Source organism: Struthio camelus, chromosome 2 (genome assembly GCF_040807025.1).
Source record: "Struthio camelus isolate bStrCam1 chromosome 2, bStrCam1.hap1, whole genome shotgun sequence".
In the NCBI taxonomy this organism is placed as follows: Eukaryota; Metazoa; Chordata; class Aves; order Struthioniformes; family Struthionidae; genus Struthio; species Struthio camelus.
The window spans coordinates 37,522,869-37,543,383 of NC_090943.1; the positions used below are offsets into that span (position 1 = coordinate 37,522,869).

The window sequence follows — 20,515 nt, forward strand, 5'->3', positions numbered from 1 at the left end:
CTTTAAATGAGGCCCACAAAATTACTACTTCGTAAAAATTAAACATACATTTCGAAATTAAGGATGCATAAATCCTGTCCTTATTGGGATGGAGTCATTCTCCTTCTGCTTCTATATTCCAGCTCAAAATAATGATGAAAAATCCTCTCAAATACAGATGAGAGTTATGCTATATGCCTATAAAACGCTGCAGACTCCAACATGGCAGGATCAAAAATATGTATACCAGTGTATTTACAAGATGCTTTTTGTTGCTGGAGCGAAGCTCATGTGCTTGCCCGTTATACAGTTCAAAACACCACATTTCATTTCCTGCTAACGCCCAGATTTTAACTCTTCTCAGGAACTTTAAATTTTAAAATCTTAACAATCACTTGCCATCTCGCCATAACCCGCTTCTGCTAAAAAAAAGGGCTTTTTTCTTAAAAAAAAAAAAAAAAAAGTATATGTATATTTATATAGATTTACTTCCCCTGTAGCCTGGCCAATATAGTACATTAGGAATACATAGGGTGATTCTGGAAAACCTCTAGGATAGCACAGAGAGCACATTTGTGGGTTGAAGAAAGCAGCCCAATCTCTCTATACGGAAGAGAAACACGAACCTAAGCATTTTTTAAATTGCTTCTGCCTGGATAACTAACTGAGGGCAAGGAGAGGGAAGGCAAAAAAAAAAAAATTTACCTTTGTCTTTTAGGGACTGAATGTTCAACTTCTATGAGTTTCCCATGCAGTTCCACTTTACCTGCCGAGATAAGCAGAGGGGGGGAATATTTCAGCGCGGCCGTGCGTCCCCATCCGCCCGCCCGGCTCCGCGGCGGTGCAGCGCAGGAAATCCGCGTGCAACACGTTTCAGCCCATTCATTAGCGGCGCGGGCAGCGGCCGAGCGGCCCCGCGGAGGTAACAAAGCCCGGCCCGCGGCCGCGCTCGCCGGCGGCGGCTGCGCCCGGCGGGGCCCTGCCTGCCTCCCGGCCCCGGCCTCGACAGCCACCTGGGAAACGCTCCGTGCGACGCCGGGCCGAGCCCCGGCGAGCCCGGTCCGGCCCGGTCCGGCCCGGCCCGGCCGGGCGGCCAGCGGAGCCCGCCGCCCTCCGCTCCGCGCCGCCCCGCGCAGCCGGCCCCGGCCGCCGGGCCTCCAACTTGGGGCGATTCTCCGCAAGGCGGTGGGAGGGCGGCGAAAGCAAAAAATGCAAAATAAATAATGAGGGGAAAAAAAACACCACACGCACACCAAAGCTGTCTTTTCCAGGGGAGCCTCTCCCAGCGGAGCGCCGCAAAGCCCGCTTCACGCGCAAAACCTGCCGTTTTTTTTCTTTAGGAAAAAAAAAAGCACACAAAAACAGGATGTCGGGGCCAGGAGCCGGCGCGCTGCTGGAGGCGGTGATGGGTGCGTGAGAGCAGCAAAGAGAAACCGAAATAAATAGCACGGTAGGGCGGGGGGGGGGGGCAGGCAGGGCTATTCCCCCCCCCTCAAGTTCGGGGCAATTGCGCAGCTCGCCCCCACCCCTGCGGGGGGGAGAAACGCGGCCTGCGCCATCCCGCGGAGCGCCCCAGCCCGCTCGTGGGGGCGGCAGGGGCCGCGGGGCGTGTGTGTGTGGCCGCTGCGCCGCGCAGCGCCCCGCTGCCCCCGGCCGGGGAAGCCCACGCCGCGCGGGCCCCCGGCCGGACGGGCTTTGCCGTGGCGAGTGGAAAAACACGGGCGGCGCGGCGGGGGCCCGGCTGCTGGGCCCAGGCTGCCGCGGGGGCGCGATGGCCGCGCAGCCCCCGCGGGAAGGCCATCCCGCGCGTGGGAAGGGGGCAGCCCGCGCCTCACCTGGCCGCGGGGCCGGGGCGGGTGGGGGGGGGGGGGAGGCAGGGAGCGCCGGCCCCGCCGCCCGCGGCTGCAGCTACGCGGCCGCGGAGCGGCGGGGGCCGTCGAGGCCGCTCACCTGAAAGTGCCTCTATGGCCTTCATCGCCCAGCTCTCGTCGGGGCAGTCGACGAAGGCGTACCCCGTCTTCACCAGGAACTGGCCCGAGAAGGGGATCTTGGAGTCCTTAAAGAGACTTTCCAGGTCGAGGGGGCTGACGTTCTCGCCGAGGTTGCCGATGTAGAGCTTATTCATCTTCCTGGCGGCTCGGAGACACGCGTCCGGCGGCTTACAACCCTCGTCTTGCAAAAGGAGGTGGGGAGGAAGGGGGAAATAAAACAAAATGCGATGGAGGAAGGAGAGAGAGAGAGAGAGAGAGGACAGGAAAAAAAAATCAGAGCTGTAGCTTGGGTCCCTCCCTCCCTCTCTCAAGGGGTAAAAAAAAAAAAAAAAAAAAAAGATGTGACCAAATGGGAGCCCTAAGTGTCTGCCGTGTTACCCGGGCGCATGGGGGGCGCGGGGGAAACACCCAGCGCCGGGGCCGAGGATGGCGGGCTGAGGAGAGGAAAAGGAGGAGGGGAGGGAAAAAACTACTTTTTTTGTCTTGCCCCCAAGCCCCTTTGGCAGCAGCAGGCGGACTATGAAAATGTCACACTACGTGCGTGCAGGCGCCGCCTCTCAATATGAAAAAAAAAAAAAACACACACACACAGAGAAGGGGAGGGAGGGAGAGAGGAAAAAAAAAATTACTTGAATATTCCGGCTTTTTGAATGAGCCACGTGTTCAAACTACAAATCAACTTCTCACGTGAGGAATCCCAGCTCTTCAATTAGCGAGTAGATGGGGCGCGCGCACACAGGAGGAGCAGGAGGAGGAGGAGGAGGAGGAGGAGGGACGGGGTGAAGGACGGGGGGAGGGAGGCCAGGCAGGACGGGACAAGTTTAGCGAGGGCCGGTGGGGGCTGGAGGGCGGGACCGAGGGGAGCGGGGCCCGCCCGGCGCTGCACCCCCACCCGCACCGCGCAGCGCAGCGCCAGCCTCTGCCCTCCGCCGGGGGAGAGGGGGGGACCCTGCGCGGCGGCACCGCCCCCCGCCCCCCCAAATCTGCCGCGCCTCCCCCGCGCCGCCGGCGCTCGGCCCAGGGAGGGAGGGGAAAAGGCACCGCAGTGCCCGCCCCCGGCCGCGCTGCTCCGCGCCGCGCCGCCCCCGCGGTGCCGGGCTGGGGGGCTGCCGGCGGGGCCGCGCCGCGGGGTGGGAGGGGTGGGGGGGGCGGGGGTCCGCGCGGGCGGGGGGGGGGGGGTCGAGGGTCTGCCGAGGGCGGAGGGAGCCCCGCACGGTACCGTGCCTGCAGCGCGCCGGCGGGCCTTGCGCGGGGCGCGGCGGGGGGAAGGGAAGGGGGCGGGCGGGCGGGGCGGGGGGGGCCGCGCTTGCCTTTAATCGAGTTAATGGTGGATGGCGGCGGCGAGGAGGCGAAGGCACCGTTGCCCTAGGATGGTAACGGCACACAAAGGGATTTGGCGATCCCCCGCCTTCCCCCCCTCCCCCCGGCCCGGTTTAAGGAACCATTCATAATTCTCCACATTTGTAAGGATACAATGGTGGGCTTGTGGGGGAGGGGTCTGGGGGTGTGGAGCCTTTCCAGGGCAAACAAAATGTTGCCTGAAGATGAAGAAAGGATACGGAAATGAAAGCCAGCACTGTATTTAATATAGCGATCTAGTAGGTTTTGTTTAATAATTCAACGCTGCCTTTAGCTGAAGGTTGCATTTGTTCCGTGGTAGACTTTTTGTGGTGCGTTTTAAGAGGTATTCCATGGAAAATAGTTAAATACTTTTATTAGTTAACAGTGAATGAATTTCCACATGTACTGTAGTATGTGTGGAAATCTGTAGTAAACAGAAATGCCTCATACTTTCGTGCCTAACTTCTATAAACTATACCATTAAAGAGGAGGGAATTAACTTACCTTGGGAACTGTGCTATTGACCTTCTTTTGTTATCTGTACTTTGGACGCTGCAGTTAGAATATAGTGTTACGCATGGTTCCGAAAGGACTCAGTAAAGATAGTAAGAAGCTGAAGATTTAGCTTATGGTGGTGTGATGCAAGGAGACATTTCTTACCATGAGGACTGTAGCCTGAAACCCTTGTGAAATTATCACGAAATGGATTAATGTTTCAGTAACTTAGGAATACAGCCCTTTTATTGTGTGCATCCTCATACTTTGCTTACCAAGAAATAAACATTCATAATTTCAACTCGTTGTTTAATCTCAGTGTCATTTTTATGAACTTTTGTCAGCTTGTAATTGAAAAAGTGAACATTTTGTGCTCCACTCCTCAGAATTTAAGCACAACTTCCATTTTGTAGAGAATGCAAAAAATTATCTTGGGGATAGAGGATTTTTTTTTTTTCTCCAGTATTAACCCATCTACAACCCTTCCATTCTGGATGTGGCATTTTTCTTAAAAGAATTCATATTTCATTATCTCATCCTGTGTAATCTGGATTAAAAAAATTGTGCAAGTCAAAAACAGTCCCCTCCAAACTACTGAATTCTTAGTGAAACTTGTGAGAGGAAATTGTCACTGTTCTTGTAGATTAATTGCATTCTTTACAAATTTCATTTGTCCTGAATTAAAGTCAATCTGCATGTGCTTATTTCTACATAGTGGGTCTATGGTGTTATCTGGTATTTCCTCTTAAAACTGTTAAAGAGAGTGCATATAAATTTAATTTTCTAGTTTATATACTTGTTTTGTTGGAAATTATTTTTTAAAGAAGTGAAGACTGAGAATTCGTAATAACACTACATACCACTTGTCCAATAACATCATAAAATGCTTGATAACCAAATAATAGAAAAAAACCCTGTTTATTAGCAATCCCTTTCTTCTGATACTCTGAGAACATCTTGCTAATAAGCTGAAACATTTTCTGTAAAGCTACATAATGCATAGCTTTGTTTGTCAAGAAGTGTGGGTTGGTTAGTGGTTTCAAGAGTAAATCCAAATCTTGAATGCCAAAAAAGGCAAATCAACAACAAAAACTTGCTCATGGTGTCTGAAAAATCTCTGCTTCCCTATGTACATAAACATAGTTCAGATCAGCTTGGCACACCCAAATCATAACATTTTTGGGAATACAGTTTTACAATTTGATATGTAATTTATTTTGGCAGTCACAAATTAAATACGTCAGTATACACCAGCACATTCTCATATTAATGCATTTTTCAAGCCTCTTCTGTAAGAAAAAGCTTTATAAAACTTCTAATCTTTCTCCATATTTAAAATGTTTATATTTATCATCCACATAAACCAACCAGAAGTTCAAATATTTACATAAATATTCTAAATACGGCAGCAAAACTCATCCTTCATTAGCAGGATCAGCAGTTTTTAGAGCAGGCTGCCATGAGCACTAGGACTCCAACATGTGCTTTCTCCTCCTACGTTCTCTATGAAAGTCTGCAAAGCTCAATCATAGCCATCCGCATCTTTTTCCCCGTCCATTGGCGCACCGTGAACCGCCTCCCGCTTCCCCCCCGCCAAGGCAAAAAAATTAAAAAATTAAAAAAAAAAAAATCCCAACTCCTATCGGGTTTTTTTCGGGATAATAACTCGAGGCATTATCCGCTGTGTTTCTATTTACCATCCAACGTCCTCTTTGGGAACCATGGTTGCCAATGGCAGGCTCTGTCACGGGTGGTGCCAACAAGCGCGTTTCCTCCCAGGGCAGAACCGCGCTCCTCGGCGCAGTTTTGGCGTTACGCGTTGGGAGCTCGGCGGCGGCCGCGGCCAACGAGGCCGGCGGCCCCCGGACCCCGGCCAGGCGCCGCCGCCGCCGCGCGCCGCGCACGGGCCGTTGGCGCCTCCATGTTGCCCTGGGGCCTAACGGCCGCCGCGCGCGGGCCTCGCGGGCAGCCCCCGAGCCTCGGCCCGCCGCCCCCCGCGTGCCCGGGGCCGCGCCGCCGCGGAGCGCTGAGGCCGCCCCTCCCCCGCCCACGCCGCCCGCCCCGGCCTGGCCCGCCCCGGCCTCGCCGCCCGCGGGCAGCCGCCGCCGCCCCTGCTGGCACCGCGGGCGCGGAGCCGCCGCTCCTAGCGGAGCGGCCACGCAAGGCACAGCCGCGTTCCCGCCCTGCCCGTCCCCGCTGCGGGCGGCCCCCTCCGGCCGCGGCCCGGCCCGGCCCGGCTCGGCCCGCTGCGCGGCGGTGGCGGGGAGCCGCCGGCCCCGGGGGCGCGGTGCCGCCCCGCGCGCGGAGCCGCGGGCGGCCATAGTAACTCGTAGTAAGCGGCGCGGGGCGTGGCGCGGCGCCGGCTCCCATTGGCTGCGGCCTGCGCCTACCAGCGCCGCCCGCCGCCTCGGAGCGGGCGCCACTGGCTGCCGGGCGGGTGCGCGCGGCGCCGCGCGCCCGCCCATTGGCCCCGCGCGCCGGCCCCCGCGGCTCGTGGCGCGAAAGCGGCGGCGGCCCCGCGCCGGGGGCGGTTGGCGGCGGTTGGCGGGGAGGGGAGGGGGCGCGGCGCGGCGCTGGCGGGGAGGGGTAGGGATAGGGTACGGAAGGGTGGGGTGGGGTGGGCAGGGGAGAGCGGGGCCGCCTGCGATGCGCTCCCCGCCGAGGGCTGGGGCTTTGTAACGTGGTAAGTGGGTGCCACGCCGCAGCGGGGCCGTTGTCTGGCCGGCTCGGCCGGGCCCTCTCCTCAGCCGGGGGGCGCGGCCGGCCCCGCCCGCCCTCCCGCCCGCCCTGGCCCCAGTGAACGTGCCGGCAGGGCAGCGAACAAAGAGGCGGCGGCGGGTGGGGGGGGGGGGGGAAGGGGCTGCGGGGCCGAGCCGAGCTGGGGAGCGGAGGCAGTGGGGAGCCCAGCCCGCCTCGGCTCGGCTCGGCCCGGCCCGGCCGACGGTGCCGCTGCGGCGCGGGGGCTGAGGCGGAGCCGGAGCCGGAGCGCGGCGCCGGGGCGCTGCTAACGGGATCGCCCAGCGAAAGCGGCGCGAGGGCTGCCTGCCTAGCGGTATAGCCGCGCCGCTGGGAGCCTTCCCTGCTCGTTTGCCCGGGCTTTTGCGGAGAAAGGGTAAAGGCTTTGTGTCTGTGACTCGTGTAGTTCCAAGGGGCTGGAAGCGGTTGTAACTTGTTCCGTGGAGCTGCCGGAGTAGACAAAAGTGCTTCACAGAATAGCTGCTGAAGGGCAGTGGTGTATTTATCACCTCGTTTAAAGTTCTGGTTGTAAAGCACAGCAAAACAGAGTGGTTTGATTAATAAATATGAGCGTAGGCGCTAGCTGTGTTTAGGTAGATCAAGCGAATAAATTGCACAGCTGCATCTAAAGTTTTGGGGCTTGAGGTATATATAATATTGTAGCAAACTCTGCTCAAGTTTTTCCACTTAAAAAGAAGGATAAAGATGGTAACTATCTGAGCTATTTTACTTGCCAGAAAGTTATAGGAGTTCTTTATTTTGTAATGTTAAGAACTATTACATTATTATATTAAAATAGCATAAACAATTTCTGTGCCAGTATGCTAATATATAAAACATTGTGACTGCTTTAGAATGGGTCTGTGCGTTCTGATTTGAAAGTAAATATTTTATTTTACACTTTGTCAAAGGAGCTCTTTATTCAAGTACTGGTTGTTCCACTTATTTTATTTTCACCTTTCAAACATTTACGAATAGATCTTGCAAAACAGAAATCTATTCTCTTACATTTAAAATTATATAGAATTATCTTAAACTCTTATTTGAATGTATAGAAACTTATCAATATTATTTTGCTTGGCACAGCTGGATTTAAAATGGGAGTTTCAAAATAGAGCTGTTATTGTATTTCAATTCGATATTTGAAATTCGAGGTCATTACAATAGTGGAGGAGAAAGACTGTAGAGAAAATATAAATACATCATGTATAACACGGCCAGCCAAATTCAGAAATTTATTTGATCAAGTGACAGGAGTAATTGCCAATATGGCTTCCTCTGTCCACAAAATATTTTGTGGAGCTTTTACAAGAAGTCAAGAACTGAGAATCAAGGCATTATTTCAGAAGCAGAAGTGCTTCTCACTTTTCAAGTTTAATTTAGCTCAGTTCATATGTTTTTTGTTGTAGTTGTTTTGTTTTGTTGCATTTTAGAGAAATCGGAATATATTTCTTGTTTGCTCCTTCTTTGATCAAGTAGGTCTTTGCCAAGGGGGAAAAAAAAATCAAGGGAGAGAGTAAAATGGGGCAACAACCCAAGCATGAAATCCCTTTGGAGAGAACAATGAGACCCTCCTCTCTGGAATCTGTTTTGCCTTACTAATATGATAGCGATGTTTTCAGCTAGCAATCAGTATCATAGGTGTCTGGTGAATTCAGCCTCAGGACTTTCCATATCTTAAAGTTACAGGAAGAGAGAATTAAATTTGCTTTTTTAATATCTGGCGCTAGCTGGGTTTTGATGCCTAGCTTTCCCTCCAAATAGTCATTATTTACTACTAAGAAAAATCTTGATTTTTTTTTCCCCTCAGAAGTTTGTGGTGTAACACACAAACACAGACCAGACCTCTGAAGAAACTCTGAAACATTTTGTAACTAAAGTAAAATGTTTTGTTATATTAAAAGCAAAATTGGAGCTGCTAACTGCAGAAAGAATAATAAGAATAAAAAGAAACTTTTAAATTATTTTATTATCTTAAAAAATATTTCTTCTGTAGCCTGAAGTTGCTAAGTATTCAATGCCTTCCAGTTCAAGCACTGTTTTAGTTTAGATTTTGTTTTTGTCTTTTACAAATCCTGTCAGGAATAAGTATTCTCATTTCCAGGTAACATTCGTAAAAATAGTTGTCTAAATTGGCTGTCAATACAGGTACTCTTTGAAGAATCTGCTTGTGAATGTTTTTTTATGTTTAAAATGTGTTTACCCAGCACAGCATATATTTTTGTCGTTTGCTACTTATTACTTCTCTCAAGATCAGAAAGAAATACAGTTGAATTTTTGTTTCTGCTCCCTTCCTTAAGCAGATTGAATGGATGCGTCTATGAATAATAGAGTATATGGTAATCTAAAGCTACCTGTGAGGCTGAGCTGCAGTATTATTGGCTCCTCCTGCAGACAGAGCTTATGTCTGAATAATTTCATCAGGTCATTTCAGTTACTATTTATCTGGTTTTAAATAAATTAGCCTCCATCTTCTGTGTTTCTCATGAAAGCCATGCTATATAATTGTTTCCTCTGCAATTGGTTACTTTAGTATATTGTAGATATTTATAAGTATGAAATGTTAAGGAAGTCAGATTAGAAGAGATGTATTCAGACGGGTATTTTCCATATAAAATGACTGGCATAATCTTATTATATAAGGAAATACCTGTATTTTCCCCCTAACTTTTGGTTCTCTGGCAGTTAATTAGTCAATCCAGTTTAACTCTTACTTTTATAAAATATTTTATTTACAGTCTAATTATTCCCAAAAGTAGCTAAGTTAAGTAACTAAAACTCATAAAAATTAAATTTTTTTTTAAACTATTATCATGTGGCATTTCCAACAGTATCATTCTGAATTCCTTTGGAAAGAGACATCTATAAATCCAAAAGAATTTGCGTTCCCATAAGGCAAACTTGTGAAAATAAATACAAATCTTAGTTTGACAAAATTAAAGCACATACATATAGTGCTACTTTCATGCTAATTAATTCCAGTTTTAAAACTCAATTTACATCTCAATTGAGCAATCCTTGATGCAACTGGGGGTGCATAAATATATCTTGGGTTAAGTAATAGCTTCTACATATTGCAGATTCAAGTTTTTCTTCAATAAATATTTTTGATCTCTTCAAAGATACCTTTTTTATAACAGCAAACAATTTAACTAAGCTTTTAAATGCTTGCTAAAACTAAAGTTAGAAAATCAAATAAAAAAACATGAAACAAATGATATATTTAGGTAAACCTATGCCTGCAAGTCTACTTTAAGGCTGTTTTTTGCAAGTGTGTTTTGAGTCCATTGTTTGGTTGTATAGTAATTTTGTAGGAGTACAACTGAGCTCACAGAATGCTCGCTGACAAAGTACTATAATGGGGTCACAAAGGCCAAAGAAAAAATTCAGCTTTGTTGCATCAGACCTGTGATAAAGCCCCAACCTATATGTAAACATTTAGTGAAACCTTCTGGTATGCAAGAGTTAGAGGGAAGGCTAATGTCCACCTTGTTTGCCATAACTTAAGATTGTAAAAATATAGCAAAGCTGTGTTAGTAAAGAAATACCAAAATTTCTGCTTATTTTCATTCTCTGGATGAAAAAAGAAGTTAATTGCATGTGACAGTTTATATATATAAAATATATAAAAATGTATATATTTTATATATTTATATAAAATGACAGATCCAAGAAAATTCAGCCATGTTTGGTACCCCTTTGTTTTAGCTTTGCATGGGTTCCTAATACTAATAATCAATGCTGATATCCTAATTTTAAATTAAAGCGTGGTTCTAGTCAAAATAAGATCTTATTTTTTTTCTCAAAACAAAAAAATCCAAATATCAGTTCTGATGCTAACGAAACATAGATGCAAAGTAGTTTAATTGAATTCAGTGTTAAAGCTGCTTAATTAAACCATGAAATTCAGGAAATTCTAGTTAAATTTCCTACAGCACTAGCAAGATAGTAAAAATACAGTACTTTTCTCTTAAAGTTAAAAAAGTCAAAATAATTGAAGTTGTATTTCTAAGACAATAAGAATAACTGAAAATATTTCATATCAGCAGTATTATCTAATTACTTAATTGAATATAACATTTTGACATCCTGATTTTGTCATTTTAATTGTGCGATCTTAATGTTGCCTTCAGCTTTAGGTAGCTAAAACTAGCTTAAGTATTGCTAGTTTGAATATATTTTCACCAAGTTGTAGTTCTTTACTTTGAGAAAGAGAGAAGTGTAGGTAGAGGGAGTTAAGCAGTGGAAATAATAAGACAAAAATGTTTCCTGGCCCTACTAAGTCAAAGGCCAACAGGTGCCTACTCAGTTTCTTAGCAAAGCAGTCGTTGGCCTAGCTAAAAGCTTGTTGACATGAGCTGCAAACGGGGATTTTAAAATGCTCGCTTTTGAAGAAACAGAACAAACCCAATTAGCTTTCTGGATGCAAGCGTTGTCAGCGTAGTTTATGTTTTTTACCCACTAGCCATAAGTAACTTTCAGAGGTTCAAAACTAACTTCTGAGTTGTTCATGGGTATATTCCAGTGAGGACCAGCTGAATGTCAAGTGTCAAAGTTCAGTTGTCTTAATAATTAGGAAAGAGGGAACAACCCTTTCTTTTCCAATAGAAAAATGCGCTTTGCCCCATGTACACTTTCAGAAAGCTTAAAAAACTGTTTTGAGCATGTACAAAAAAAAAAAAAAAGACAAACTGTAGCCTAAGGAAAGATTTTGTTTTCTCTATAAATTATGAGTGAAAAAGGAGTGAAAAAGATAGGAAGTTTTATATTTGAAATCCCCACAAGAACCCTATTGTACAGGTGCATACCATTTCCATCTGCTGAAAATAAAGTTGCAGTTGATTTATTTCATTCTTGTACAAAGTGTAGGGTTTCTGCTTTTTTTGTTATAGTTTGGCACCTAGGTGTCCACCATCTATGATAGCATGTTGTGTCTATGTATGCAGAGTCTCGTCTTAAAACTTCTGTGGAGCATGATGAAGAAGCAAAACAAGCCGAGACTTGCTTTACAGTTCTGAAGTTGTAGGTCAAAACAGTGGAAAGCGCTGAACACCTTTGAGACCTACGTATCAAGTGACTATTTCTGGTTGTAAACATCATACATGTAAAATGCATATACAAAATTTAAGAATCTATACAAATACCTGAGTTTATTTTCCCAACTGTTGAATTTCTAAAGTAATAAAACTAATATTTTATTTTGGATTTGCATTATATTTTATACTTCTAGGGTTTTTCTCTCCTATATTAGTTTGTTCTTGCTAATATGTTAACTTACTAATAATTTTTACTAAGATTTTTCTGATATTTTTCTAATTTTGTAATCTTAAAATAAATTTCGTAGAGTATATCTCTGTTCACACTTTGTGTACACCTTCAGGTTACAAACCTTCTTAAAACTTGAACCAGTACATCTGAAATTAAGAAAAAATCCAAAAACTTATGAAATCAAGAAATAGTGGCAACAGAATAAAACAAAAGTTTGTTTGTTTTGTTGTGTGAGAGATGAAACATTTCTTCCAATAAATACTGAAATACAGCACCTAGTATTTTCAGGGAATCTATTCTTTTCCATAGCACTCTTCTGTTTCTATGATCTCTTAAGTGTATTAGGAATAAGTTTTAGATATGGCAACATGGTGTATTTCTGACTGCATTAGCAATCATCATCAACGATTAATCAAGTGACAGATGAAAACCTTTCTTTGCCTTAAGAGTGAGAACCTGTTTTATGTTTAGTTGCTATTTTAAACTTGGATCTATATGTAACTAAATTAAACTGAGAAAACTGTGCCAACAGAGAATATATTAACACAGAATCTTAAACCCGTTTTAGCTGTGGCCAATGTACTTCCTTAACAATATGGGTGACTTGTCTTAAAATAAGTATGGGTTCCTTGATTTATTTTTTTTTTTTTTTGAAGAAGAAGTTGTTCAACAATTTTCAGGAAAATGCAGCCAAGTAATGTTGTAAGAAATACCCTTGGTAGACTTGATGGGGCTGTGTTTGACTGGAGCCACCAAGCTCTACTGGGAAAAAAAGAAATACCGGCCACTGCAGCTAATTAGCATTGCAGACGAAATGCTCCCTTTCCCTTGACACATCCCAGGTCACATGTCTGGAGGCACAGAGAACTGTCCTCTGGGAGTGGGGGAAATTATCCTTACTCTAACCATCATGTAGTGTGGTTTGGTTTGGTTTGGTTTGGTTTTTTAAAAGCAGCAATGCTGCACCAATAGACCCAAATCTACACTGTTACTGTGAGCAGTAGAGGGCTTCAGATATAATGTTTTATCTTTGAAATGTGAAAATGATATATTCTAGTTTTACTGTGGATAGAAATGTGCACCAACTGCTAAAACCCAACAGAGTTAATGACATTTACAAGCCTATAAAGCAGGTTCCACAGACATGTCCAATCTAACAGATGATTTAAGGACAATAGTAGAGCTTGGTTTTGTGTATACACCCTTCCCTTCCAGCTGGCCATTTTAACAGAAAACTGTTTGGAGTGAACTGAGTTGATCTACATCCTGCTAAGAAAGTGGGGCATTCCCTGCAATAATTCTACAGTATATCAAAAAAAAAAAGAATGGGGAAGCATCTAAAATTAATAGATGACACTTTTCTTCCTCTCCTTTTGCCTCAAAGTGCAACTGTTGCAGCTAACAATTGATTAAGGAGCGTGCCCCAGCATTGCTAAAGCAGCTTACTCCAGGAAGTTCAACAGGAACAGCCCGGGGAGGGCTGCCTATGGCAGAGCTAAAGCCATAGCTGAGACAATAGACACTCGGAGTTCAGGCAGTTTGTCCTTTCTTGGGAGAGCGCGAGCAGTGGGTGAGCAGGAGCTGGAAGCAGGGCTGGGAATGCCGTGGGGAGCCCGGTATCTACAGAGTCCTCAAAAACTTCACTTTCCATTGCCCTCGGGCAAATTTTGTGGCTGGGTTTGTTTCGCGGGGGGTTTTCCTGTGCTAAAATGGAAGGTGAGGCTGAGCCAGTGGCGTGGTGGTGTGGGGCAGCCGAAGGAAGGGGCAGCCGGGGAAGACCCCCCCCCCGCGCCCTGGGGCTGCCCCCCAGCCCCGCTCCGTGGCACGCGCTGGGATCAGCCACGCCAGGCGGGCCACGCTCTTCCCAGCCACTGAGACAAAGCTGAGGCAATCACCCCTCTCCAAAAAAAAATGCCAGTGGGGATTTTCACCCTCTGCTCCAGCTGCTGGTGGCGGGGCCGTTGCTCCGGGCCCTTTGGGGCCGTGGGCCCAGCGCTGCGACAAGGGGTCTCCGGAGGTGCGCAAGCGTGGCTCGGCGAGGCCCGCGCTGGCGGCGCTGCCCCTCCTTCCCCAGCTGCCTGCTGCTCTCCCATCCCCCCGCGGCTGCCAGTGTCCCTTCCCTTCCCACCCCACCGAAAGCTCTGCTCGCCCTGGCGCCGGCCCCGCGGGCGCCCCACGCCGCCGCCCGGGAGGGTAGGTGGGCTGCTGCCGGGCCCCCGCTCGGAAAGGGCAGGGAGGGCGCATGCAAGTGCAGCGGCCACTGGAGAAACCACACGCTTCCTTCTGGACGATGCTCACTTGCAGTAGCCACAAAAGCCCAAGTGTTAAAAAAAAGAAAAAAAAAAAAAAAAGAAATCCTCCTTTCAAAGCAGCAGAAAGGAAGACACCACCGTTTCCCTTTTCAATGGCCTCACAGAAGATGCCCTAACCTCAATGCAAAGGAAAAGCAAACCATCCCAAAATGTTTTAGAATGGGTGTGCTTTACGTTAACAATTCACCATTGGCACTATACATATTTAAATGGGGACATTATTAAGCTTGCCTCTATTCAGGCATATGTCCCTGGCAGGGGTGCTGGGTTTTTGTATTTTCTTTGGCTGTGGTCTTGAAATAAGGACAGTCAGAGCCGGGGGAAGAGCGTGTACATGCGTGGTTCTCCAGAAAGTGTATTTTGCATCCCTGCCTAGGTAAAACACAATGTCCTCCCTAAGTGTTATAGGTAGATCTGCTCTCAGAAGGAAAGATGGCTGAGGCAACAATTTTCAGGATGTTTCCTTTTCCTCCAGCAAAAGTCAAGGGGCAGCAATAACTAAATCAGAGAATAAATCACCTTGCGGGAGCAGTCCCTCACAAACACGACTGGATTCAACACATCTGAGGTAGTGTTGTAGTCACCACATATCTGTTCAGCGTTTCTGTCATGATTTACAGTACTATCCTCCTTGCTGTCTTCAGACTTCTCGTTTTCAGGACAGAAGTGTCCTTGCTGTTCAGCACAGACAACTAGTTGTTAAGTTTGATGTGTATTTAGGCAGAAAAAGCCTGGTGAACCTCTAGTGCTGCTTATTGTTACACCCAGTCTCTACTCTCCTTCACCGAGCTGCTCATCATGTCTTTCCTGTTTCATCTATTTTTTTTCCATTCTGCTTCCCCTTTCAGCTGTTGACAATGGGCTCCCACCCAATTTTTCTCTCTCCTGCTGTTACCCCTGTTCCCCTTTCTCTCTACCTGCCTCCTTCCCCTCTCCTCCTTACGGACCAGCATTTTGTGCCTCCATCCCTCTGCTCCTTCTCTTAATGGGGTTTCCATCACTTATGTTGGGTCTTGGTACCCATGTTGCATGGAGGGACTTCAACCTAGCATCCTCCTGACCCGGGCCAGGAAGGCTAAAGTAAGAAAGTAAAATCATTTGTCAGGATTTTTAGGAATGGTTTACTTTTGCGGAGCGCTGTGCAGGACAGTTCCTCCTACCTGTCCCCCAGCATCTACACTTTCCCTCAGAGCAGCCAGTGCAGCACCAGTTCCCATCAATGCAAGTATGATTGTGCATTAGGCAATAAACTATGGGGGAAAAAACTGTTCTGGAGCTCTGCAGGTCTCCTCATTCCCAAAGCTCCCGCTTGCATTTGAGATCAGATTTGGAGAAAGTCACAGTTTGTTAGCAACTTACTGCTGTTTCAGGGGGATTTTGTGGGTTCAGAGAAGCTTCTGGGGTGAGTGGAGAAGATGCAGCACCAAGCTCTGCCGCAGCGCTGGTGGAGGAGTGGTTCAATACAAAGTGCTTGAACAGCACCTTTGGGGGTTGTTTTTTTTAAAACAGTGCTTGGATATTTTACAACTCTCTTTTCTCAACTGATCAAACGCAGCCTCGTGTGAGCAGGACTCAAGTGGCAGCAGCCTCTCCGCAGAGGTGCTGGGGAGCAGCTGAGGGTTCGGGGGGCTGCTGCCGATACCACAGCCGAGGTCAGGGCGCTCTCAGATTTGGGCAGGTTCCAGCTACAGCAGATCCATTTTCTGGCAAGAAGTCGGCATTAAGCTGGATAAGAAGCAGTGTAGACCCCAAGCTGGGAGGAGGAAGTTAAAAGCAGACAAGATCTTTGTGGGTTTGCAGTAACTGATGTCTGACAGGAAGAGGGAGTTCATGGCAGCATAAGGAAAAGAAAAAAAGAAAAAGTAGCGAAAAATCCATATTGTTCACTTAGTAACTAAAGAGTCTTCTGACTCCAGAAGGCAAACAGTGTATTGAATGCAAGGGGCAAATTAAGACCATTTCTGTAGCTCTCTCTGAAACTTAAGTTCTGTTCCTTTGTTTATTACTATTAACACTTTAATTATGATTGAAACACATGACCTTATCTTCGCAGCAAATTTCTCTGCTATTTTGAAATTTTACAAGTTCTATGGTTAATTCAAATCTTAATAGTTCATACTCAGTAAAACACTAGCTGCTCAGCCCCACTCTCCTTCAGATAGGGGTCTCCAGATTTCCACAGCCGGCTGCTCCCACTGTGGTGTGATTGTTGCTGTGTGTGTCCAGGAGCTTGCTTTCTCCCAGACTGTTGCTCTCCCATGGTCTTCTGTTTCCTCTGTCCCTGGCATAGCTTTCCTTTCTTTTCCCCTTTCTGCTTCTTCAGTAACGCCTAAAGCTACTTCTGAACTTTCCAGTTTTCATTGCTACCTTCAGTCTCTCAGCCTGATTTCCCCCTCTCCCTACTAGTGCTCCAGTACTGTACTGTTTAGCATAGCAAAGAGAAAGTCCTTCCTTACACCTTCTCTCTTTCTTCACCGCGGTCCTTTCTCTGTTCTTCCACTCGCTGATGCTCACAAATAATGATCAGCTTTTGCTGCACACCTAGAGGACCAGCAAATCCTGTCTTTCTAATTCCATCCATTCTCAATGTCATTTTTTCTCTTCCATCTTTATCACAGATGAACTATGTATTTCAAGCATAAAAGCTGTGCTGATTTGGATCACACTCTCTCTTGTTATAAAGGATAACTATTCTCACAGCAAGTGACAGAAATCAAAGCGAAGCCTTTCCTAATTAAGTCTGATCTATTGCATGTGGTGAAACTTTGGAAATTCTTGGGTAGCTCTTTGGACTTCCGCTCACATTCCTTATGATTAATAAAAGGTTATGGAAAGTTTTTGCATGGATATCATTGTCTAGAAAGTAAGCTGGCGGTGTCCCTTAATGAGCAGTTGTTGTGCTGACAGTTAAGAAGCCAACTCATAAAATTGTCACTGTAGCCAGCTATAGCTATGGAGGCTCATTTTTCTTGTACAGAAAAAGTTAGAGAGAAGATTGGGACAAAATGACCTTAGTGGCAACAGGAGCCTTCAGAATTTTGGGGCTGCTTCTCCCCCGGGGTGGTTATTCAGCACAGACTCTATCCCCACCTGGCCTCTACTGCTTCCCAGTAGCAAGCAGGGGTCAAACAGACACTCTGATCCCTTTAGTTGCTTTTGACGTGCTCTCAGTAAAAGGCAGTGAGACAGTGGTCATGTAGTTTTGGTGGAACTAATGAGCTGAAAGTAGAAAACAGGAGGAGACAACAGCAGGTGGCTTTAGCAGGTGGGAAAAGTTGAGGTTTATATTTCCACAAGCCCCAAAGGGTGGTTGTAGCCATTTGGGTAGACATCAGCATGGACTGTCTTCCTGTTGCTCCCCTGGGTCAGGTGGGCACTAGCAGAGAAGGCTGCCTCTCTCTCGGGTGCTGATACCTCGCCATTTGTCTTTTACCCATCCAGGCAGGGTAGGTGGATTCACCAACAGCTGCTGACCATTCAGCCAGAGGAGCTGGCAGAGATGGTAACTGCCCTCTCCCTTTTTTTGGCTAAGCTTCCTGGTGTGGTGTGCTGCTACTGGATGTTTTCATTGAAGCAGCATCCAGGAATTACTTTTTCCATCAAAGGCTAAAGGGACTGGATTTCATTGTTGGGGTACAGCCTTTGCTAGAGACAGACATCATTTTGTCACCTCTAGCCCAAGTTAATCTTGGAGTTACACCGGGAAGTTGTTCCCAAGCTCGTGCTACACTGAACACAGATTTTCTCTCGACATGCAGAATCGGGCTGCTAAAGCTTGGGGAGCTGATCACAGCCCTCACCCTCTGATAGGACAACCTACCTGGCACATACCAGAAGCCAAGCACTCCTCTTGAGCAGGATGGGGATGGCTGCCACACAACGGGTGGGTGCTCCACGGTTGCAATCCCCCCAGGCAAACAGGCTGCCTGGCAAGGCAGGAGGCACAGGTTACTTGCAGTTTTTTCAGAAACACTTCCCATTAGCTGCTGCTTCTTCTGCAAGTTTTACAGGACAAGGAGGGGTTGCATAAGAAAGCAGAAGATGTTGCAGGGAAGTTGGCCCAGACCAGCCGCGCAGGGAATAGCAGCTCTTCTAGAACCCAGAGTGGGTTTCTATAGCTCTCCTTGGGAACATGGATAATCTCGCTGGTCTCTCAGACACCTGCATAACTTTGTGTTCACAAGCCATCACAGTTACATCAGGGGAAGCAGGCTGTTCATATAGAAAATGTGCAAATGTTGCCATTGTGTTACTGAGGAGGAACTCCTGGGCTCTCATCACCAGCAGGTAGAAGTACATTCCCAGCCCGTGGGAGTCGCGATGGCACCCTGCATGCTGCTGGCATGCACAGTACTGTGGAGAAACCTCCTGCTTCCTCGTCCTTCTGCCAGAAGATTTAACATAGAGAATGGTTTTTAACTCATGTGAAAATACATACCTTACACAGGGGTTATCTTAAACACTCAGAGTTGCAACAATTTTGCCTAATATCACATAACATGTTAGTGGCTACATGGGGTACATACAAAAGCCACAGATCAAAACAGTGTCTTAAATCACTGCTATATGAGAGAAAAAGCTGAGCTAGGAAGCCTTTGGATCTGCTGTACTTTCCCTCCGATAGCCTAGCCCTCCTCATCCTCAGGGTAACACAGGCAGTTTGGATAGAGGAAAGAGGAAACTGTCTCAAGGAGAGTGTATTTGGTGACTTGGACTGCTTTTCTAAAGGGGGCAACATCTACAAAGTATACCTTGGAAATGCTGGGCGTAAAATACTGTTCAGCGCTTGGGGGGGGAGGGGGGAAGGGGGGGGCAGGTGAAGGACGGCCAGAGGTGAGATGAGGCTGTAAAAATGTTCACCTCAGTAAAGGTGGACTTGGAGCGAAGCACTGCCATGCGGTTGCTGTGCTCTGTCTCAACAAAAGCATCTCTGCTCAGGAAGACCAGCATTTTTGTTTAAAAATAAGAACATAAACAAACACTACACTCCATTTTGCTACACTTCCCAGTCAGTCCTTCCAGAGGGCCAGAAGAAGTTGCAATTGTTTCCATGAAGAGAGTGGTGGGAAAAATTCCTGTTCCCTTCCTCCTCCTCTTTCTCTGCGCAGCACCTCTATTTCATCAGACTAACAGTGTTCACAAGGATACACAGAAACTGTGCATATTCCAGGAGAAAGGGAGTCATCATTGACATGTCTTTAAAGGCCAGGTATCACCAGTTGTTTAGGTCAAGAAGAGGCCAGAGATGCCTTTTAAAAGAACGCTGAGACTGAATTTAGGCTGGAACAGAGTTTGTTCTTGCTCAGACAGGCAAAAGCTGTAATCTTTCCCCCGGTGACACATGGAGCACCAGGCAATAACTCAAATCACAGCTGTGCTCTCCCACTCAGTCTCGCCGTCTCCTGCCTGAAAGGACTGTAGTTCTGGTTGCTCCAGACCATTAGTTGGCTTCTGCTCATGGGCTAAGGGACAGGAGCCGCTATTATGCTCAAGTCACAGTGGAGCCCTGAGAAATATGTAAGGTCAGTGCTGGAGTGACACATGTCACTAAGGGCAGGGCATGTTCCCGTTTGTCTGACGTTAAGCTGCCTCTCATCTTAATAACCTCATTGCAAGAGTCTTCTCCAGGCCAACACCTGAGGCAACTTTTCCAGATCTCTTTGGTGCTCATCTCACAAGAAAAACTTATTTTCTCTCACATTCGTTTTTGGCTTCCCTTTCCTGCTAAGTGCCAAGGCTAATGTTAATGCTCTCCACCCTCCAAAAGGTACACTTTTGCACAGGAACCCCTCGTGTTCTGGGGCAGGTTAGTCCAAACCCATCAGCTTTTGTGCTCACACAGGGCTTGGACTCAGGCTCCCTTGCAGAGGGATAAGCACACGGTTAGAGCACAAGCCTTTGCTTTTAGATAAGTTTTGACTTGCCCATTTCACAGCAGCAAACTTTAGTTAAGTCTTCATTTAGCTGGTTCTCCCACACTTTCCCCCTCCCTCGATATTCCAGCCTATTACCTACTTAATTCTCATGATTCCACCTTACTTACTCCTCCTGTACACTAGAAACGCCGTATACCCCTTCCCATTTTATGCACAGGTTACTAACATCCCAGAAAATGGAATATTAAGTGGCTACAGCAAGGACCATGATAAGGAAGAACTGTACAATGTCCACAGTGGAAAAGAGAAAATAATTAAGCAGAGATCTGTCCACTGTGAGAAATTTGTTTAAAAAACAGGCATGTCCTTCATAGGTCTGGCTATTTCCTTGCTACCTGCCTCTGTTAATTAATTAAATTGATTAAGAATACTCTTAGTCAAATAAGACTTGCAGTAGCTTAAAAGAAAAAATGAATAAGCAGCAGGTTGGCAGCCTTTTCATCCCCGGCTATGCTGT

The 20,515-nt window shown here is 46.9% G+C and overlaps 1 protein-coding gene across 2 annotated transcripts in view; it reads right to left on the reverse strand.

Moving 5' to 3' along the window:
• IGF2BP3 (insulin like growth factor 2 mRNA binding protein 3) overlaps positions 1 to 2,655 on the reverse strand; it is a 122,778-nt gene extending 120,123 nt beyond the window's left edge. Inside the window, exons 1-3 of one of the 2 annotated variants that reach the window (XM_068935109.1) lie at positions 2,600 to 2,655; positions 1,930 to 2,151; positions 685 to 745 (exon numbers count right to left, since the gene is read on the reverse strand). In XM_068935109.1, the coding sequence (XP_068791210.1) occupies positions 685 to 745; positions 1,930 to 2,104 (236 nt within the window). In that variant the 5' untranslated portion in view covers positions 2,105 to 2,151; positions 2,600 to 2,655. Of the gene's footprint in view, positions 1 to 684; positions 746 to 1,929; positions 2,152 to 2,348; positions 2,508 to 2,599 lie in introns of those variants that run through there. The other variant, XM_068935108.1, reaches the window with a different exon arrangement.
• Positions 2,656 to 20,515: the final 17,860 nt, after the last annotated feature.